This window comes from Enhydra lutris, unplaced genomic scaffold (genome assembly GCF_002288905.1).
Source record: "Enhydra lutris kenyoni isolate GAN:26980312 unplaced genomic scaffold, ASM228890v2 scaffoldscaffold5, whole genome shotgun sequence".
NCBI lineage: Eukaryota > Metazoa > Chordata > Mammalia > Carnivora > Mustelidae > Enhydra > Enhydra lutris.
In genome coordinates, this window is record NW_019154089.1 from 36,705,727 (window position 1) to 36,727,873 (window position 22,147).

Here is a 22,147-nt window from a genome sequence, read left to right on the forward strand (position 1 = left end):
ACCCCCGCCCCGAGATCTGCAGCCTGTGAGCTCCCCTCCCCACCTCCCCAGGCCTCTTTCCTTCCAGGCTACATCCCTCCCCACCCCACCTCCCTTGCCATTCTCCCTGTGCCACTTCTACTCCTCCTGACCGAGGTCTGGGACAATGTGAAGACTGCAAAACCCAAGTCTGTCTGACCTCCGTGACTTGTCCCACTTTGACCTCCAGGACAGCCTTCAGGCTGAAGCCTCCAGAAACACCGTTTTAGCAGCATTTCCCCTCAGGAGGCTGTATTTTTCCTGTCTGTCCTCAACCTTTCTTTGGCCAGAACAACAGGCTCAGTTTTCCCTTCTGATAAATCTGATCACCCTCACTATGGGGCTTTGAGCAAACGGGAGCTGCTGGCTCCACGCAGCCCTCATTTCAAAAAAATGTGGGTTCACTCCGGCTGCTATTCTGGAGGTCTGGTTTCTTTCCCCACACACAGTGGTTTTAAGGAAGAGGGAAGGGATTATGACAGCATACTGGCAGGGGAAAGATGCTAGCAGAGAAGACACACCTGGGCACTCTTCGTTCCCCTCAATTCCCCAGACACTGGCCCTTCTAGAAGCCCTGTGGAAAGGGGGGTCCTTGGCCACATAAGATTGGAAAATACAGCTTTACCAGCTTCCCTCTTGGAGCTCAGCATAGCCAACATCTGAAGTTCTGAAGTGCTGGTGGTAAGGGAGCCTAACTGCTTTTGTTTAATTCAGTTCTCCCATTTAAAAATGCAGCCTAGGACAACTTTGGAAAACAATAAAGCAGAGCGGAAGTGGCAAAAGGCACCTGACGGCTTAACATATTCCTCAGGTTTGAGTTAGCCTGTGCAGTGCTTAAATTTGCTTTACATTAGTTGCTAGCACTTAACAGTTGGGATACTTCTCATAATAATCCGGATTTGGGTGTTCTTGGAAAATCAGAAGATCTGGAAACACTGGCCCACATTCTTGCGTGACAAGGGTCATCAGGACACAAGTCTGCGGTCTTTGGCTTGTCTTTGGCTCACCGAAGCCCCTGCCTTCCCTCTGGCAACACAGCCACCCCCCTGCTTTATCCCTTTATGATACCTGCCCGGCACAGAAGTCCCTCCAGCTTGCCTTCTCTGCCGGGGAGATTTCCTTGGGTGAGAGTTGGCCTGCGGGAGGCCCGCTCATCCATTCGTTCATGCAACACGTGCTGATTAACTTCTGGACCCTGTGGATACAAGATGTATTCAACAGCCCCGGCCCTCTGGACTTCAGCGCTGGCATTCTATCCCTGAAGGGCAGAATGAAGAGGGGGAGTGGACGGGATGGGGAGAGGGAAGCTGGCAAAGGCAAGAACCTAGTTTCCTGATTTCCAGCCTCAGGCGCATGCTAAAGGCGTCCCTGTTCTCCACTGCGGTCTCTACTGCCACTCTAGCAGCCACCGAGCCCCCCGGGGAAGAAGTTACTAACATGCCCTGTGACTTACACCAGTTTCTACCTATCTCAGGGCCTCAGTTTCTCCAACTGTAGAATGAACGGGTTGGAATAGAAAACTATGCGCGACCCCTCCAGGGCTGGCACACAGAGGTGCTAAGGTTCCAAGATCTTGGAATGTCTGACCGGGCCATTCCGGAGCTGTTCCACTGAATTCCAAGCAGCCCCTCTCCCTCCTGTTCTCCGCCGGGACGGCTGGGAGGGGGGCCGGAGCCAGGGAGCCAGAGGGCCGACCGGGCCTGGGCTTCCCGCCCGAGGGCGGAGCCGTTGCTCCCAGTCCCGCCCCTCCACCTGGGGTTCTGCCCCGGCAGATGTTACAACTTTCTCGCATTCTCTCCCGCGGTGTCTCCCCCCCAGGCCCGCCCAACCCGTGCCTCCCTCCCCTTCACCGCTGGGGTCCTGCCCGCCTCCGTGCGGGGAGCCCGACTGTTCTCAGGACTCGGGCGGGGCGAGAGGCAGGGCCGGGGGCTGGAGGGTCGGGAGGAGGAGGAAAGGAAAGCAGAGGCGAGAGAAATTAGGAGGCGGGAGAAATCTAGGGCTAGTAGGAAGGGGAGAGTTAGAGGATGGTGGAAAGCACTTTTTGGAAGCAGCCACGCCGCGTCTCAGGCTGGCCCGGCTGAGCTGGGGAAGAGGGAGCGAGGGCGGCGCAGGGCGGGCGCGCGGGCGGCGGGAGGCAGCTCTGCGCGGGCCTGACCTCCCCAGAGCGCCCCGCTGCGGCCGCGCAGGTCCCCCCTCCGGTCCTGATCCAACTTCTGGGCTGCCCCCCGGGGCCGCCTGAACGATCTCGCAGCGTCCAGGCGGGCCAGCCGGCAGGCGTGCGGGCCGTGCGCCCTGGGCGCGCGAGGCGGTGAGGCCCCGGGAACCCTGTGCGCCGGGACGCGCGGGCCGGCATGGCGATGCACGCCCTCACTGGCTTCTCGCTGGTCAGCCTGCTCAGCTTGGGCTACCTGTCCTGGGACTGGGCCAAGCCGAGTCTGGTGGCTGACGGGCCTGGGGAAGCCGGTGTGGAGCAGCCTTCGGCCGCTCCACCCCAGCCTCCCCATATCATCTTCATCCTCACCGACGACCAGGGCTACCACGACGTGGGCTACCACGGCTCTGATATCGAGACCCCTACACTGGACCGGCTGGCAGCCGAGGGTGTCAAGCTGGAGAATTATTATATTCAGCCCATCTGCACGCCTTCGCGGAGCCAACTTCTCACTGGCAGGTAGGCATGACCCAGGCTGCTGGGACTGGCCCGGTGTGCCCCAAGTAAATCCCGTCTGTAGATTTCCTCTGCATTCACAGAAGCCCCCCCCCCCCCCCCCACCCCCTCTGGGACCTGGGAAACCAGGACTCCGCCAATTCTGTCTCCAGTTGCCTGTGTGATCATTAGTTAAGTCCTTTGCCCTCTCTGGGCCTCAGTTTCTCCAACTGTACACTGAATGGATTGGATCATCTTTGAGGTCTCCTCCTTCTGATGTTCTAGGACACACACTGTACACCATGCGAAGGAGACACCTGGGCATCCCTTTGTGAGAGGAACACGGCAGTCTCTGACACTTAGGTTTTAACGCTGCTTCTAATTACAGCCCCGGAGGCCGTGAGCAAATCATTCAGCTTCTCTAAGCCTCTGCTTCCTTGTCTGTCCGTAAACAGAGTGGAGGGCAGTGTTTATCCTGAAGAAGAGTGGCGAGGATGGGATGAGTTGTATGTATCCTGCTTGGCTATAATAAATGGCAGCTTCTATGTCACCGGAGGGATCAGGGTTCCCAAACCGAGGGCTGCATGGAAAGGAAACCAAGGAACGTGTAGGTGGGGCAGAAAGACACACGCAGGTTGCCTTGACCTGTGGCTAGTTACTTCACTTCTCCAAACCTCTGTTTTTTCATCTGCGAAATCCTCCTAAGTTGGCTGGGAGCCCCCAGGAGACGTGCTGCTTTCTCCGTAAGGAGTTGTCCACAGGCAAGGCGGCTGGATTACAGGATTAAAAGAGCAGGGTAACAGGAGGTGGGGGTGTGGAAGGCAAACTCTGGCCACTTAGGAGAAAATCCTTTGGCAAGACTGAAGCTAATCCTCCTTGGATGGGGTCCAAGTCATGCCTTCTCCGAAGTTCCACCCAAAAGCCATTAGCATGATCTCAGGAACCAGAGTCTTGCTCTCCCTGTTTCCCCGGGTGGGAGAAACTGAGGCATGGAGTCAGGGGGTCCCAACTCATGCCTCTGCCCAACTTCAGGGTCGGTGGGAGAGGAGGCTGAGTGGCCACGTGGTTGACAGGGGTCCCAGAGCTGGGAGTCGAATAGGTCCCTTTTCTTCCTCCATTCGGGCACGCAGCCTTCAGCTCCAGGAACAGAGAGAGAGGAAGATAGAACTGGGGAAGTGTGGAAGAGGGGCTGGTGTGTGTGTTATGGGTTGGGGCGTCAGTAGTGTTGGCGAGGGCCAAATGTTGACTAACCTCCAGCAGGGGGAAAAGAACTTGCATCTCCAAGAATTGTGCACAAGCTAGCATTTCTCTCTCGAGAGGTGACTTTCGGTTGAAGCAGGGGAATGAGCAGCCGACAGGGCAGGGTTCCAGCCCCCTGATCTGGGAAGTTAGCTGAGCCTGGCTGGGCAGCGTCTGCTCTCCGCCCCCTGCAGCCGGCTCCATCTGACTGATGCTGACGACTCTCATTAGTGTTTGTTAAGGCATCCAGTCGTGCTCCGTGCTCCGCGATGCCAATGTTTCTCATGTTACCCCCTTGCAGCCGGGCTTTGGTGACCCGTAGCTGGCCCACCCACTTTACAAACTGGTCCTCCGAGGTACCCAGCCCTGTGATGAGGCCCCGCCACTGCTTGGCCCTGGGGTACTTCCCATATTAAATGGAATCATTCATTAGCTTGATTGGGGGCTGCAGAGCCAGCATCACTGAGAGGATTTGAGCACAAGCTGTGTAGACCTGGGTTCCAAGCTCGGAGCCCCTGCTGGCTAGCTGTTTGCAGTTGGGCCCGTGCTGTACTTTTGAGAACCTCAGTTTCATCAGCTGTGGAATGGGGATAATAATAGTCTTCCCTGTAGCTTTTAATGAAGAATGAATGAAATAATATATGTGGTATAGAGACAAATATAAAAATGGCGACAGTAGCTAGTGATACTAACGATGAGAGCTCTAAGTTAAGGAAACCAAAAATAGGAGAGCCCTCCCCCACCCCGCCCAGGCCTGTGTTAAAGGAGTCAGGTTGTCAGGTCTTGGCTTAACTAGGATTCCTCTGGGGTGAGAAAAAGCTCTGGGATTCTAAGACCCTTGTGAAGTTCTAGCCTTCTTATTTACTCTGGGTTTTTAAGACTTGAGTAAAGGCTGGACACCACAAGCAGATCACATGGGGACCTTGACCGCAGAAGGGATTTGAATGAATAGACAAGGAATGCAGGATTCTGCTAACCATTTGCTCCTGCCTCAGAGCGTCAGCCTGGGTGAGTGACCCCGATCCAGGGGCCACATGAATGTATAGGCAGGCATGTGAGAACTGGTCTCATAAAATTTGGGAGCTGGAGGGTTTTCAGAGATCTCCTGTCCTACCCAGCTCACCCGTCTACGTGAGCTCACTGAGGCCACCATGGGGGAAGAGATGTGGCAACTGAGTTTGCTGGAGACAAGTCTGGGTTTGGACTCTGCTTGGACTTATGTTCAAGCCCTGGTTTTGCCCCTGACCCCTGAGTGACCTTAAGCAAGGCCCTTCCCCTCCTCTGGACATGGGGTTTTTGTTTGTTTGTCTTTTTTTTTTTTTTTAAAGATTTTATTTATTTATGAGAGAGAGAGAGCACAAACTGGGGAGGGCCCAAGGGAGAAGGAGAGGGACTAGCAGACCCCCTGCTGAGTGCGGAGCCTGATGCAAGGCTCCACTCCTCGCTCTATCCCTGGATCCCGAGATCATGACCTGAGTGAAAGTCAGACACAACCAACTGAGCCACCCAGGTGCTCCTGGACCTGTGTTTTTAAAGACAAGATAAATACACTAGAAATTGACTTCGGTCCCTTCTGCCTCTAAAATCCTCTGAGTGCCTGCCTGCCTTCCTTCCTTCCTTCTTTCCTTCCATACGTAATTGAGGATTGTTTAAACATCACCTGAATGCCGGGAATACAAAGTTGCGTAAAGGACAGCTCCATTACATACCACTTGACCCATGAGCATGTACAACTAAGCAGAACCCAATGGCCACATAGGACAATGATCATGTGTACTAAATGTTAACCCAGAAACAAAAGTGACTCATTCTTTTAAAGAGCTTAGGGATTCTGAAGTCTCTAAAGACCCCCTGGGATTTAGATCCCCACTCCAGTTACTAATTGTTTGAATCACTGGGCAAGTGACTTAACTTACTGAGCCTCAGTTTCCTTATTTGGAAAATGGGAATAATAATGACATGCACGCACTCCCTAGGTTAGTGGGGAGTTGGTGAGATGCTTAGTATAAGGGGCTTAACACAATGCCGAGCACAGAGAGAGGACTTGGTATTAGTTATTATTATTTTTTTGTCACAATTAACCTGGGTTCAACTCTTAACTCCCCCACCTTCCTGGCTGCCTGATCCTGGGTGAGTGGTTGAACCATTCCAAGCTTCAGTCTCCTCATCTGTCAATAAATAATCAGCTTCCATTGATTTTGAGGATTTTGAGGATTCTGTTGAGACAACACATTTGGAGTGATTTTCATGCCAATTACTGTGCGTTTGCTGGAAGTGCTGGGACCAGAGCCCCCTCAGGGAGGGCACTGGGGGCTTGGTTGGCCCGAGTGGTGGTTTGCAAGTTCCTTGTGCCTTCCACACGCTCTCCTCTTCCCACCAGGTACCAGATCCACACCGGACTTCAGCACTCCATCATCCGCCCTCGGCAGCCCAACTGCCTGCCCCTGGACCAGGTGACGCTGCCCCAGAAGCTGCAGGAGGCTGGCTACTCCACCCACATGGTGGGCAAGTGGCACCTGGGCTTCTACCGGAAGGAGTGCCTGCCCACCCGCCGGGGCTTCGACACCTTCCTGGGCTCGCTCACCGGCAACGTGGACTACTACACCTACGACAACTGTGACGGGCCCGGGGTATGTGGCTTTGACCTGCACGAGGGCGAGAGCGTGGCCTGGGGGCTCAGCGGCCAGTACTCCACCATGCTCTACGCCCAGCGGGTCAGCCACATCCTCGCTAGCCACAGCCCCCGGCGGCCCCTCTTCCTCTACGTGGCCTTCCAGGCCGTGCACACGCCCTTGCAGTCCCCTCGCGAGTACCTGTACCGCTACCGCGGCATGGGCAACGTGGCCCGGCGCAAGTACGCAGCCATGGTAACCTGCATGGATGAGGCCGTGCGCAACATCACCGGGGCCCTCAAGCGCTACGGTTTCTACAACAACAGCGTCATCATCTTCTCCAGTGACAACGGCGGCCAGACCTTCTCTGGGGGTAGCAACTGGCCGCTGCGAGGACGCAAGGGCACTTACTGGGAAGGGGGCGTGCGTGGCCTCGGCTTCGTCCACAGCCCCCTGCTCAAGCGAAAACGCCGGACAAGCCGGGCGCTGGTGCACATCACTGACTGGTACCCGACCCTGGTGGGTCTGGCAGGTGGCACTGCCTCGGCGGTGGATGGGCTAGATGGCTATGACGTGTGGCCCACCATCAGTGAGGGCCAGGCCTCGCCGCGCACAGAGATCCTGCACAATATCGACCCCCTCTACAACCATGCCCGACACGGCTCCCTGGAGGCTGGCTTTGGCATCTGGAACACGGCTGTGCAGGCTGCCATTCGCGTGGGTGAGTGGAAGCTGCTCACAGGGGACCCTGGCTATGGGGATTGGATCCCACCACAGACGCTGGCCGCCTTTCCCGGCAGCTGGTGGAACCTCGAGCGCATGGCCAGTGCCCGCCAGGCGGTGTGGCTCTTCAACATCAGCGCTGACCCCTACGAACGGGAGGACCTGGCTGGCCAGCGGCCCGATGTGGTCCGTGCCCTTCTGGCCCGTCTGGTGGACTATAACCGCACAGCCATCCCTGTGCGCTACCCAGCTGAGAATCCCCGGGCCCATCCCGACTTTAATGGGGGTGCTTGGGGGCCCTGGGCCAGTGATGAGGAAGAGGAGGAAGAGGAGGAAGAGGCAGGCAGGGCTCGTAGCTTCTCCCAAGGGCGCCGCAAGAAAAAATGCAAGATTTGCAAGCTTCGATCCTTTTTTCGTAAACTCAACACCAGGCTGATGTCCCAGCGGATCTGATGGGGGGAAGGTCATGATCTCTGTCCCCCTAGATGTACTTCCCCAATCAGGCCTGGCCCTGCCCCTCCCCACCAAGGGGCCTGAGGTCAAATCCCCACCTGTAGGGAAATGGGGAGCAGAGAGATCCTCCATTGAAGGATGGGGAGCTTGGCCTGGGGGAGAATAAACTAGACACGGTTTCCTGGATTCCAGTCCCACCTCTCCATTGACTTGCTCTGTGACCTCAAGTGGCCTGCGTGAGTTCTCAGGGCCTCCGTGGCTTGCTCGGTGAAAGAGCTGTAATGACTTGGTGGCTCCGTGGAGTGAACCTGGCGCCTGGGGCCATGATGGAGTTCCCATTGACCTTGCCACCTCCCAGCTCTTCGACGACCTTGCCCTTGAAGCCTGCACCTCTGGGATACTGCTTGGGTGAGGGGCCACATGGAGGCATCTCTAGGCCTGGAACCTCGCTGAGGCATGGTGGTCGGGCCAGAGTGCTGAGGGCGGAGGTGGAGGGATAGGGGCTGACTTTCCTGGTCCTCCCATGGCTTGGGCCAATCTTGAGGCCAGACAAGTGCTGGGAGCTATGGGAGAAAGCTCTCCTTCAGGCCCCTAGCACCCAGAGGACAGACTGGGCTGTTAGCTACAGCAGGATCAAAGGTGATGGGAACAGCTGCGAAAAGAGCTCCGAACTAACAATCAGGACACTGGGTGCCGCTTTGACCTTGGACCCAACCCTTCCCCTTTGGGCCTCGATTTCCCCATCTGCAAATGGGGTTGTTAGCCCTAGCTCCGCCTACCTCAGAGGGCTATAGAGATATACTGGCCAAGGTAATGGTTGTGGAGGAGCCCATGAACTTGATTAAAATGCAGTCACATGGACGCCAGGGCTGCAGGGCTGTCTGTGAGCACCGGTGTGAGTGTGTACTTCCTGAGGGCAAGTAGGAGCTCACCACTGACCGAGTCCGTGGGAGAGGAGGTAGACAGGCTGGTGGGGAAGCAGAATGTATGGGTTCTGGTCCAGCCTTGCCACAGGCCCACCGGGTGACCTCTGGCCAATCCTGGAGCCTCTCTGGGCCTCAGTGTCTCCCTTTGTACAATGGATGATTTAAGAGCCCTTCCGACTTGGTTGTTCCGGGGACCCCTGTGCGTGGGCATGGGCTGAGTGGCGGGAGGAGGGGCCTAGGGGGCTCAGAGCCTGCTCACTGCAGAGCATGCCTCCATCCGCACATCGCGTTCTGCATATCTCCCTTCAGGTTCCAGTCGGTGCAGCGTGTGTAGGCGAAAGCCCTGCTGTGAATTTTGAAAATAGTTATTTTTGTCATTGGCAAAGGAGGCCTGTTAGGACTCGTCAGCTTGTGGATGAGCAGGACGGGTGGGGCGGGGTGGGCTGGGTGCGCTGCAGTGGAGGGGGTTTGGGGACAGGTTCCAGAGTGCATCCCCTCTGCAGAGCTAGCTGAGCCCAGCAGCAAGCGTCTGGCCTGGGGCTGCAGGGCTGAGGTGACTGACCATAGCCTGGGCCCCTTCCTCTGCCCCCAGCGGGATCTTTCTCTGTCTCTAGGAGGTTGATGCCTGCACTGTGCGGGGCAGAGCACAGGGGCTGGGACTGGCTGAGGCCTCTGGGTTCCGGCCACCGCCAACGCCTCTGCCTCCTCAAGGGGGAGACTGAAGAAGTCATCCACTGGGATGGTGTCCTGGGCCCAGCATATCCCACAGATGGGTTGTTCAGAGTCTGCCTGTTCTTCAGGACACACCAGCTCCACTGGGTGCTTCCCCAGCTGTAGGGCTGTGCCCTTCCAGAATGGCGTGGCCCCAGGGCTCTCCTGCAGCTCCCGGCTCCCACCAGTTCGCTGGAGGCCTCTCCCAAGACTACCCTTAGGTGGCCTAACTTTGAGCTCCAACCCTGCTTCTCTTCCTGGGCCCCTGCCCTTTGGGGCCATGAGAGCAGGACCATAAAAGACCCTTCCTGCACCTCCCTGGACACCACAGCCTACCCCCTCCTGCTAACCTGGCCTTCAACAGAGTCCAGCTGGGTCCTGGGGCTGCCCCTGGGAGGAAGCTCTGCAGCATCTCAAACCCAGCCTAGAGCCGGCCTGGCCCAGAGTCCTGCATAACCCAGAACCCAGCAGACAGCCCAGGAGCCCCACTGAAGCTTCAGCCTGCAACCTGGTCCACAGTCCGGCTGTCCCCAAGCCTGCCTACCCAGGGCCGAGACAGGTGGAAGGGACTGGGATAAGGAGCCGCCAGGATTAGGGCTTTGGGAGGAGAGGCTCAGCTTCCTTGTTGTGGTTTCTGTTCTGTCCAGCGGACAGTGTGGCTCCTGCCCACCTCCTCCTGTCTCCCATGGCCCCTGAGATTCTTCCCCAGCCAGAGCACCTGGCTCTGGACTCTGCATCAGGCCCCTGACTGCTACTGCTGAACAGATGCTCATACACCTATGGTGGGGCGGAGTGGGCGGAAGGGCGGACCAGAGGCAGCTCTGGCCCCTTGGGTCACTGATCTGGGGGAATGGAGCCTAGAGATGCCAGACAGACCCTCGGTTTCCCCCTTGGCTGGATCAGATGGCAGCACATCTCCCAGCAAGCCAGGTTAGAGCCAGGGGTGTCCCTATCCTAGCTAGGCCCTGCCTGTGGAGTCTTGAGCCGACGTGACAGTCCCCCAGGAACCAGGAGGGAGCTCCGGACCTGGCTAGAGGGCAGGGCTCTGAGCCCCACCCTGGACCTTGGCAGTGTTTCTTCCTCTCACTTGGTACCGACTGGCTACCCTGGGCCTCAGGCAAGCAGCCCGGCAGTGGCAGGAAGGGGGTAGGCAGAGCAGGGTAAGGGAAGGAGCACTGTTCCGGGAGTCAGGAATTCTGGATTATGTCCTAACTCTGGTCCTGACTTCTGCTACTGAGGGAGGGCTGTTTCCTGTCTCTGGGCCTTGGTCTCCATCTGGGCTCTGTCAGGGCCCCTCCAGCCCTCATGCAGGCCAAAGAACATAGGGCGGAGGTGCAGAAGTCACCCAGACCCTACACCGGCAAGTCCTGTCGCATCTCTGCAAAATAGGCGGTGACCGAACCCATCCCACAGATATGTGTTGTGAGGCATAAATTGTGCAGTATGCTTAGCACTGGGCCTGGCTCTAAACAGAAATAACTATTTTTCATATTTTTGGAGTCAGCGAGGGAACATCTTGTCCCCATATTTCTTAGGAGGAAATGGAGGCCCCAGTGGGAAAAAGACCTGCCATAAGCATTCCTAACCAACAGTTGGACTTGAACTTGGGTCCTCTAACTGCAGGCTATGTCTTCTAACTGCCATGGCCCTGTCCCCTGGCTCCCTGCTTCCCTCTGCTCTGCAAGCAGTGCCTCCTACGGGGGACCCCTCAGGGGACAGTGCTGGCCCCTGCCCCCCGACTTCTCTCCCAAGTGTAAGCCTGGCGTTACTTGTGGCCATTCATTAACCAAATGGCCCTCCACCTAGACAGACCCCCTGCAGGATCATTTCTCCCTCGGCCCACTTTCCACCGATTCTGCCCCCCACGCTCACTGCCCTTAGTAGGACAGGCCTCGTGGGGACCCTTCCGATGGCACGTTCTCTGTGGTACCCTGCCCAGGCCCTGTAGGACCCTGAGGCACTTGGGTGTGTGTGTGTGTGAGTGTGTGCATGTGGGCTGTGCAAGGTGGGATGTGAGCGGGCTGGCACAATGCTTCCCAAGCTCTGATTCCCCCTGCACCCCCCACCGCTGCCATGGCCCAGGAACTTGGCCCTGGCCCTAGTTCTTTTCCTTCCCATCCCATCGACATGGGGTGTAGCTTGTGTTCCCGTTCCCTCTCTTAGCATGCTGGGGCTGTGCTCAGCGACCTCTGGGGCTCCCGCCCCCAGCCACCAGCCTGTGGCGGGCAGGCCAGCTCTCGAGTACCACAGGCGTGTTGCAGATGGGCACACACGTGCTGGCTCTCATGCCCGCCATGGCCCTGGGGAGTGGGCAGTCTGGCAGGAGCGGTCCCCCCGTGCAATCATCGGCTCATTCTCTCCACATCCCAGAGGCAGGCCTGGCTTCTCACTGCCCACCACCACCAGGCATAGCTGCCAGGCTTGTGGCACAGGGGAGGCAGTGAATTAGCTGTCGTGGGGGGCAACAGTCAAATCCAGGATGGGGCGGGGGGCCCGTCCAAGGCAGTGCCCATACCCTGAGCTAAGCTCTCCAAGATTCCAAGTGGGTGTGTGCGTAAGAGAGAGTTGCCAAGGAGACCTTTGGGTCTTCTCCCTCCTCTCCAGCCATCTCTCTGGCACCAGGTCCTGCGTGTCGTGCCGTGTCCCACTCTCCTGCACAGGGTCTGGGCTGGGGAGGGCAAGAGGAGGCAGGAGGGAGAGAGGTAGAAATAGAAGAGTGGGGGAAGGCACTGGAAGAATAGGGAGGATTGAGAAGAAAGCACTTCGGGGAAGGAGGAAAGTGGGGAAAAGGTGGGAAAGAGAAAGGAGAGGAGAAAGAGGAGTGAAAAAGAAGAGAGAGGTAGGGAAGGATGACCAACAGGGGTGGGGGATGGGACGGAGTGGTACAGGGCTAGGTTGCCCTTGCTCTCTGAAGTCACACAGGTCACCTCCATGGTCGCTGTCAGAAACAGGGAGGGAGCTGGCCATGAGCCTCTGACCCTCTTGTTCCCCTAGATCTTCCAGTGACCTGAGGGCACGACCTCCAGACAGGTGTTCTGCTTTCTACCTGCTTCTCTTCACCAGTCGGGGTCTGGGGATGGGGCCGGAGCCCAGGAACAGGATGGTCAGGCCAGCTCCCAGCTGGGCAGGACTTTCACCTCCTTTGTCCGGAACTTCAGACTCCCATTCATATAGCCTCAGGGGCCTGTTTGCCGTTTGTTTTATGTATTAACTTCTAAAGCCTCATTAAGTGAGCTAAGAGGTCTCTGAGCCCTCTCATCCCAGCCCCGGTCCTTTGTCCTACAGGCATTGCTTGGACCTGGCTGGGGCCGGGTGATGCTCAAACCAGGAACTCAACTCCAGTGGGGCTGCAAAGTGCTAGGAGCAAAGACATGATACATGCTTCCACGATTCAGACAGAGCAGAGTGAGGAGAGAAGGTTTCTTTCTGAGTCTCTTAATAGTAATAATTTCCCATCTCTGAGCATTTACAGTGTGTCAGCAGCTGTGCTCATCTGCTCATCTCCTTCCTCCTTAAACAGCCCGGGAGGTAGGGAATATTAGTATCTCTGTTTTGCAGATGAGGAAACTGAGGCACAGAGAAGTTAGGCAACTCATCTAAAATCCCACAGCCTATAAATGGCGGAGTCCCTCTCCTCTCCCCTGGACAGTGACCGAGGTGGCCTCAGAGATCACTAAGGGCTGTTGCAACACCTTCACGAATGGATGCCCTCTCCCAGGAAGGGCTAGAGGGTCTGGGTGAGGTGGTGGCCGTGCGGCCCTTCCCCCACTTCCCCTGCATCTGCCTCTCGCCCCTGGCGGCCTCAGCTTTCCATGCCCAGCCCGCTCCCACCAGCTGTGCGGCCCGAGCAAAGGCCTCTCTTCTCTGCCTCTGAATTGCAACGTTGGCGGCAGAAGCAGGAAGCATATTGTGTGCAGAAACAAAACTGAGTGGTTTTTCCCTTTTCTGAAGGTGGTAATGGTGCAATTAGTGGCTAAGCCATTACCCCTCCTCCCTAGCTCGCCTCCTCTCCCTCCCCTCGGCCTCCCTCCTGTTTCTCTCCTGGGAAGAAGTGGCTATGTCCTGTGTTGGAGAGCCAATCCCATCATTCTCCCCCACCCCTGATGCCCAGGGAGAGGGGCAGAATTGTGGGAGAGGGTACCCAGATGTCTCCAGGGGCCCCGGGACCCAAGGTAGTGAGTCAGGGACCTGCTAGGGTTGGGGATTACCAAGAAGTGGACAATATGTTCAGCAAGTTAGGTGACCAGTAAGGCAATTGGAAGGTTCAGAGGGGTGGGTTAGCAGCTCAAAAGGTTGGGATCTTGGACCCTTTTATCTCACCTGGGCTCCTTGTGGGCAAATGCTGGCAAGAGACCTCAGCCTGGTGGGCTGTGAAATGAGCTTGAGTGGAGGAGGTAGGTGTGAAATTCTGAGTCCAAGCTAGAGTGATGGGGGTGGTCATGGTCCCGCTTTAGACCTTCCTTTTCCTCTTCCAGAAACTAAAAAGAGGCCTCATGTTTACATACTTCCCAAAGGCTTCCACAGCCCTTAACCCACTCCCTCTTCACAGCCTTCCTCTGCAGTAGCAACTTTGTTCTGTTTTGCAGAAAAGGACGCTGGAAGATCAGAGAGGGGCAGTGGCTTTCCCAGGGTCACACAGCTCACAAACGGCAGAACTGGAGCTGAACTCAGATCCTTAAACTCCAACCATTTTCCTTCCAAACCACACCCCCCCACCCCCAGGCTTGAGTGAGATCTTGGGGCCATGGATCTGGCTGCTGCCCTGAAGAGTTGAACTTGGCAGGGAAAAAGGGGAATGAGGATTTCAGGGCAGGCCCATGGCCACTCCCCTCCATGCCAGGCCATGCTTCCCTCCCCACTGCCGCCTCCGCCTCTTTCACCTTGACTTGAAGCACAAGCAGAAACTGGGACATGAGCCCCAGGAGACCAGATCTCCATGGTCCCTCTGGGGGCATGGAATGGAGGAGAGGGGTGGGGGTGAGCGGGCCAGCAGGGCTGTTCCCTCCAGAATCCCAATGTCTCCTCTGCACTTGTCCCTCAAACTAGAGCGCCAGTGGGGAGGACAAGGTGGCAGAGAACGAGAGCACAATAAGGAAGCAGAGGCAGAGGCAAAAAAACAAAATACAGAGGGGCGCAGAAAGACAGTTACAGACTACAGTGATCCACTGGGAGAGAGATCCCGATGAATTAGCCATCGCTTCCTGTAAACCTTGGAACCCGGCTGTTGCCAGGGCAACGGGGCAATACCTGTCTCTCCAGAGGAGATGAAGTTGCCAGGGTAACTGCATCCTGTCTTTCCTGGGGACCATCCCAGAATGTGGCACCCACTGGACGTTACCATGGCAACTGCCTTTTTGCCCCACTTAATCCCATCCTGTCTGCTACAAGGGACCCACAGTTGGAGGTGGGGGAGGTGGGGAGAGAGACGATCACTTGTGGATTAAGTTTGTTCTTCTCCCCCTCCCCAGACTCCTCGGTCAGTCCACCACCATGGGGGTGCCGGGTCCACCCGCCCCTGGGCCCACACAGGCCTGCAGCATTGTGTGCGGTTAGGGCCAGGGCGTCCGGGAGCAGGTTTTGCAGTGGAAGGCAGGCAGGTGTTGGGGAGGCAGTTACCCGGGCAACGGGAACAGGGCGTTTCGGAGGTGGTTGCCATGGGGACCTGGATGCTGACGAAGGCTCGCGAGGCTGTGAGCAGCCACAGTGCCCTGCTCAGAAGCCCGGGGCTCGTCAGTCAAGCTGGTTCTCGGCTCTCACTCGGCAGCACAGGCAGGCGAGTGGCCCTTAGTTCCAGGAGCAGAGCAGCAGAGCCCCAGTCCTGGTCCTCCAGCCCCAAGCCTCGCCTGCCCGCCCAGCGCCAGGATGGCCACCATCACCTGCACCCGCTTCACGGAAGAGTACCAGCTCTTCGAGGAACTGGGAAAGTGAGTTGCACCTCAGAGAGTTCTGGAGGGTGCAGGGGGTCAGTGTCACGGGCTGGGAGTGTGCACCTGCATGCTTCCTGTGCATGCACAGGGAGGAAGTCTGCATGTTTGAGGGGACACTTGCCCAGAGCTGGGTGTAGGCATGTTCATGGGTGCAAAGAGGTGCCAAGGCCAGCCAGCTGAGTGTGTGTGTAGGGGTGAAGGGCTAGTGGTGCATGCCAGTATGCACGCACGCACACACACATACACACACAGACACACGCACCCGAGTGCACACTACTGGGCACACACAGATTTCTAGACACTCAGGGTTAAAAAGGGATCTTCCCAGGCAGCTAAGTCCGGGGCCAGAACCCCCTGCTGACTTTCTCTGGAGGTGTTCATCTGGCCTCAACTTGGACACCTCTGATGGGAGAGAGTTCGCCATCTCCCGGGTAGACCCTCCTGACTTTAGGCACCACCAGCAACTGTGCAGAGTGGCCAACTTCTCTGTGAAAGCACATCCCCTCCCTCCCTCCCTCCCTCCTCCAAGGTCCTCTTAGAGGGAGGGCATCAGTACAGCAGGGGTGAATAACTAAGGGCCTGTGGGGCTCCCAGGGTGTGGAGAGGCAGGGAGGGGCACTCGGGCAAGTTGGGGGGAGCACTACCATTTCAGGGGCTAGTGGTATACCAGCTCTGGTTCCTTGGCAGTGTTGTCCGGCCCCAGAGCTCATTTTAAGACCCCTGATGACTGGTGTGGAGAGAAGGGTGGGAGGATGGGGGAGAGGAGAGCCTCTTGGGGTCGTGGAGTGTCAGGAAAGCATCCTGGACTCTCCCAGCTCGGTCCAGGGAGGCCCCAGGGATGGCTCAGAGGAGGGGTACAGCTCAGAGGCAGAGTTCGCCCCTTGGGCAAAGCAGCTCCCCTGCCCGGGGTGGTCTTTGCCAGGGCAGCAGGAGCGCCAGGGAAAGGGGTGCGGGAGCAAATCTGCACCAGTGTGCCTTTTGATTTGTGCTGTGTAAGGACTGACTCTGGGGTACACTTATGTGCTTCAACAGAGTATGCAAATGTTCACACGGGTGCACCGGCAGGAGGTGCTGGCATGAGCCACATGTGGAAGGCCTGCAACCGTGATGGCGTGCAAGGGGCCCATGGGGTACCGTGGGCCGGTTTGCACGGGGGTGCGGGCGTGAATGTGCGTCACTGTGTGTGCACACGTAAGGCAGGTCAGAGCTGTGTGCACGTCAGCCGGAGATGTGTTTGAGGTCTGGGGCTGTGCAAATATGTGTTTGTGTAAGGATGTGTGTGTGGGACTTGGACATAGTGGTATCCCTTTGAGGTCCAGACATGCACATTTGTGTGGGGATGGGGGGGGCATACACATGGGAAGGTTTATATGCGTGCGTGTGAGGCCTGGGCCAAAGGCTTGGGTGGGAGTGTGGGTGTTGAAGGCATGTGTGAGCTCATGCTGGTGTCTGCATATGTGTGGGAGGTGGGCCTGTGGCTGTGTACAAGTAGGCTGCCTGCACACACACACACACACACACACTCACACTCACATACCAGGCTATCCTGGCACTCCCAGGTACACACCAGGTCCCTTGTACAGGTATACACCCACGTGCAGACGTGTAGTCACTCTTGCCTGCAGACTCACTGTGCTTCGGAGTGTGTTTCTGTGCTGGGGGCAGGGGCGGGCTGTAGGCACGAGATTCTCTGGAGGACTGATATTGTCTGCTGTAGGGCGCAGGACCCCTGCCTGGCGGGGTTCCCGCGCACCCCCCCCCGGAACGCCAGGGTTCCCCCATTAGCTGGGAGCTGCCTTTCAGGGGATGACCAAGGCTCAGTGCTGGGAGGGCTGCGTCACAGAGTGCAGGGAAATGGAGTTGAGATGTGACTCAGGCCCTTCAAGTGAAAATAAAAGTGATGTTTTGCCCCAAGAGGAGATGGATATCATGAAGACCGGATGCTTGGTGGAGGGGAGAGGGGGCGACTTGGTGCAGAGAGCCTTCGAGAGTCTTCTCGACCCCACTGCCTGCCAGGACCGGGGCAGGGGCAGAATTCCAGAGGACGGGGAGTCCTGGTGTAGCCATGGCAGGCAAAGCAAGGGTGGCAGGTACGGCTAGTCCGTGTCAGATCGATTTCAGACCTCTTCCTTTCGGAACCATAAGGGCTCCTAACCTTTTTTAGGTCGTGTATTCCTCCAGGAATCTGATGAAAGTCCAAGTCTACATTCTCCAGAGAAACGCACAGATCTACAAAATGTTGCGTACAATGTCAGGAGCTTGCAGGACCTTAGGAAGGCTGGGGATGGGCCTGGGCTGAAGGATGCTTGTACCGGGAGGGAGTGAGGCTCCCCGCCTCTGATGCAGGGGTTAAAAAAGCCAGGCTACCTCAGGGAGCAGCTGGGACTCGTGCTCTGCACGCCAGGCACCCAGTGGGGCGGGTAGGGGCAGTGCCCAGCCCATGGCCCAGGCCCTGGAGCTCATCACCCATAGCTTTGTGACACTTGCCACATGACGCACCCCTTTCCCCCTGTAGTCTGGAGATAAAAGCAGTTGCTGTGAGGATGCAGTAAGATGGCTCGTGTGAAGACCTAGTGACAAGCCTGGCACACAGTGGGCCTTCAGCAGGGACCACTGTCAGGATCACTGTTGTCCAAGGAGAGGCAGGCTGAAGCCCAAGGCTGGGGCCTGCCACAGGTTTACCTTTTGTCTGGACTTGGCCCAGCTTGGGGAAAGAGCCTGACCCAGCTCCCCTTCTGCGGGAAGAAGCCAGGAAGACGTCTGCAGGGCCCAGCCTTCCACTGTGGACCCACAGTCCCCGCCGGCTGGGACACTGTGGTCACCACCCAGAAGCTGAGTCCCCATTCCAAGAGCCCACTCCAGATCACTGGCAGGATGACTTGCCAAGGCAGCTGGCACAGTCCTGCAAGGGAGCAGGGGAGGCACTGGACGTCCTTCTGCAGGGCCCTGGGCTGCCCGGCTGGAGAGGAGGGCACATGCCTCGAGGGCTTCCTGGCATCCCACTCAGTGAGCCCAGGCTTGTGACTGCAGGCCTTCTAGGAGCCCAAGGTAGGGCTGGCTACGGATGTAAGAACAGCTGCTGCTCTCTCACCTGGTGGGCAGCCAGCTGGGTGGGGAGTGGTCCTGAGTCCCCAGGGCCCTCGGCAGTGGCTTCTGAGGCCCCTCGGTGCTCCTGGACAAAGGTCCCACTCTGCATTGGGTGCATATAAGTAGGATCTTGATTCTAGGTCCCCTAGAAGGTTAAGGTGGAATCCAGAGACTGGTTCACTCACTCCTCCCTGACCCCCACCCTTCTTCCTCCCAGAAGATGCAAGAAATAAAAGCCCACAGGAGCTTGTTGGGAAGCCGGCAGTGGTAATGGCAGCTTCGTGGCCAGAGCGGGTCTGGGCAGCTGAGCCAGAGCTCTGGGCAGAACCCAGGATATGGGGGGAAGGGGTCTGGTTCTAGGAGGCAGAGAAGGAGGATGCCTCCTCCAGCCTTTGACATTCTCTGGGCTTTGGATCCCACTTCCAGGAGAGGTGAGGGAGGCAGAGAATTGCTCTGCAGCCTGTGTAATCACTGAGTGGTCCAGAAGGAGGTTTTACTTGAGAGAGGGAGAGCGAGGGAGGGAGACCAGATAGAGGGCAGCCCGCTCTTCCTCTAGAAACTGGGATATGAAATCAACTGTAGGGCAGTGTTGGGCTGGGGGAAGGGCAAGCCAGGTGGGCAGAGGGACGGGCGAGAGCTGGTTCTGGAGCTTTCTGCCCCTTTTACCCTCATGGTGTGTGTCAGGAACTGGGCCTGGGCCGGGGTACCTGGGGCCCAGAGGCTGCTCCCCACACTGAGGTACCAGGAACCCGGATGCTGCGGTTCCCTCATGGGAGACAAGCTCTAACATCCACCAAGCCTGTTCAGCAATCCCTCCTTCCCTGGCTGAGCTGTCAGGAGGCTCCATAGGGTAACGCTGGAGAGAGAGAACCCCTGAAGATGGGGGTATGCTTTCATTTTGCTTCTAATAGCCTCTCACATTCACAGAGCTCTGGGGCCACTGAGGCAGCTCTCCATCCATTAGCTCTGAGGGAGGCAGAGGGCTTATGCGCCGTCAGACAGAGGAACAGACTGAGGCTTGAGGAGGGGGAGGCCCAGTGTGCGAGTGTCCAGCATGCGGCGGGGAGACAGTTCATGAGAGGGACCCCTCTTGCTGTTGTGTCCAAGGAACACTATTAGGGCAGAGGGGCCGCCGGCTTCTGGGCAAGAGAATTCTGAGCTGAGGCTTATTTTCCAGTCATGACTCTGCCTGGGAGTTACTGGACCACCCGGTGTGGATCCCCTGTCCTTTGTGAACCCCAGCTTTACCATCTGTGAAATGGGGATCAGAATAACTCTACAGATGCTGAAATGCCCCAGTAGAGGTGCTGCCCTCTTTAGCTTCCCTCTGTGGAAGGCACACTTGGGAAATTTCCGACTCCCAGAACATCAAACTGGGAGGACCCATACGCTGTCTATTTATAGCCTAGAAGGTGGAACCAACACCCAGAGAGAAATAGCCCAAGGCCATAGGAAGAGGCTGTCCTAAAGTCAAAGTAGGGGACCAGATCCTGTGCAGGAGCCGAAGACCAAGGATGGGATGCTGGGTTAGGGGTGAGGGGCAGGGAGGTCCTCAAGGTGGGGAGTGCAGGAACAGGGAAGGGGACAGACTTTCCTTCCTCCCCCTCCAAGCCACCCGAGCGGCAGGCACGCACGCACATGTTCTGGTGCGTGCCGCAGCCCTCCGCCCCCGCACAGCCGCCCCCACACAGCCCGAGACACACTGACACTCCGCCGAGCCTCCCTCCTGCCCGCCCGCCTCCCCACACAAGCACACAGTGACACCGCTGCCAGCACCCCTGCAGTCTGGGACCCCGGCCTTCCCCGGGTAGGGAGGGTGAGCCTTGGAGCCCATAAGCCTGCCTCCTGTTGCGCATGCGCGCAGGTTCCGACAGAGAGTCCGGCACGAGTGTTTCTCCCAGCGCAGGGAGAGCAAGACGATGCTGGCTGGGCTTCTGAGTGTCCCTCAGGGTGGGACCAGCACAGGACCTGCTCCCTGACCCTGCCCTCCCCCATTTGTACACCTCTCCCCATGCCAGAGTCCACCTTCTTCTGCACGCAGGCTACCCATATTGCCTTCTCTTTGGAGCTTCTCTGGGGCACAGTAGGAAGTTTGCCCCTTCCCCGCCCCAGGCCAGGCCAGCGCAGCCCCCAGGGTAGGTCCCCACCAGCTGAGGCCTAGCCCAGGCCTTCCAGGGTATTACTGCCCCCAAGATGTCTGTGCTGGAGAAAGTAGAGGGCCTTGGGGATCACATAAAAGGAGGAACATGTCTGTGCCTCTTGGATCCACGCAACAAGTGTTTCCTGAGCACACGCTCTGTTCCCAGCTCTGGGCCGAGCCCATGACGTCCCAAAGGCAAGGCTTATGCAGTCCCTGCCCCTTGGGGCTCACAGCTTAGTGGGAAGTGGGCATGAGCTGAGAGGAAGGGTCAGATGCTTAACTGACTAGGTCACCCAGGCGCCCCCAGAAGTTATTACTTAAATGCAACTAGGTAAGGAACACGAGCGCAAACACGGAGCTATGAGATGCACAGACCACAACTGTTGGGATGAGGAAGGTATCAGGGAAAGCTCCCCCGAGGAGGTGACATTGGGGAGCTGGAGGTTGAATCAGAGTTAGTCAGAAGGAAGAAGATGGAAGAGTGTGCCTCAGAGTGGGAACAGCACAGGCAAAGGCTCTGAGGTGTGTACTTAGCCCCAGGGAGGTTGGGGATCCTACTCTTCTTAGGCCGGCTCAGTCTGCCTCCGACTTTTGGGTGCTTAGGGCCCAGAGCGAATTGTAAAAGCCTTTCCTAGATGATCTTGAAGAGGGAGCCCAGCAGGGTGGGGCAGTTCTGGAAGCCAAGCCAAGAGAGGGAAAGCTGAGGAGCAGGAGGACTTGAGCGGGAAGAAAGGACCCCTCTGAGTGGGCTTGGGGGGGCGTGTCCTCTCTTCTCCTCTCCTTCCCCCTCTCCCCTCCCCTCCCCTCCCCTCCCCTCTCAGCTGGTATCTTCTCCTGTGCAGAGCCAAAGTGGAGAGGAACACAGAGGTGGAGCTCAGCTCAGCATAGGCAGGACTTCTGAATTATGAGAACCGCTCGTCTCCCACCGCCACTCCCCACCCAACTCCAGGCCCCCAGACGGACACGGCCTCAGGAGGTAGGGAACAGTGTGGCCCCAGACAGGCACACACTCACAGCCCTCCCCACCCCTTGCCTCCATCTTCCTCCTGCCTTCGCTGGTGAGATGCCACAAGCATGAAGTGGGAGATGGTTTAGGGGCCAGAATATCCTCAGGCTCACTCGGAATGAGGAGTGCTCCTTTGTCTTTCAGATGGAGAACTCAGGCCCAGAGAGGGCCAGGGTCCTGGGCAAAGTCACGCAAGCCAAAGACACACAAAAGTAGGGCACTCCAGCCTCTTTCCAGTCTGGCGCTTGGCCCCCTTAGCCCTTGGAGCCTCTCTCTCTGAACCTCTGGAAGCCTTCAGGGTGTGCAGGTGGATGTAGCCTGAGGAGAAAGCAGACCTTCCTCATCGCCCCCTGCTCTGTCTGCTCTGGTCCTATCTCCAAGGTCTGAGAATATTTTTCAAGTTCTCTTTTTGTAACCCATTCAAGAAAACCCATGCACAGCCAAAACAAGAAATATGTTGGGACTTCTGTTGGTTCAATGTTCCCCGCAGCAAACAGAATCTTCTGGTTCCCAGGCCTTCTGTGTCCCCCACGAGACTTCTGCTGGGTTGGCATGGGGCAGGTCTGTGGGGTAGGGGACAGCTCAAAGACACCGAGTCCCTGCCGCATCTTCTGGAGCCTGGCCGTGGGTGGCTGCAGCCTGGGATGGGAGGCGGGAG

The 22,147-nt window shown here is 57.5% G+C and overlaps 2 protein-coding genes across 2 annotated transcripts in view; both read left to right on the forward strand.

The window, feature by feature from the left end:
* The first annotated feature begins 2,369 nt into the window (after window positions 1-2,369).
* LOC111141210 (arylsulfatase family member I) lies at window positions 2,370-7,692 on the forward strand. Its single transcript, XM_022493616.1, has 2 exons — window positions 2,370-2,689; window positions 6,285-7,692. The coding sequence occupies exons 1-2, from the start codon at window positions 2,370-2,372 to the stop codon at window positions 7,690-7,692; spliced, it is 1,728 nt and encodes a 575-aa protein (XP_022349324.1).
* A 7,499-nt stretch (window positions 7,693-15,191) lies between these two features.
* LOC111140840 (calcium/calmodulin dependent protein kinase II alpha) overlaps window positions 15,192-22,147 on the forward strand; it is a 58,076-nt gene continuing 51,120 nt past the window's right edge. Inside the window, exon 1 of the mRNA XM_022493053.1 lies at window positions 15,192-15,253. Within this exon, the coding sequence (XP_022348761.1) occupies window positions 15,192-15,253 (62 nt within the window). The remainder of the gene's footprint in view (window positions 15,254-22,147) is intronic.

Excerpts from the sequence above, each read along its gene's own strand:
- LOC111141210 (XM_022493616.1), top strand. The coding sequence starts at position 2,370 with ATGGCGATGCACGCCCTCACTGGCTTCTCGCTGGTCAGCCTGCTCAGC. Across the intron at positions 2,690-6,284 it reads AGCCAACTTCTCACTGGCAG|GTACCAGATCCACACCGGAC; the intron begins GTAGGCATGACC and ends TCTTCCCACCAG.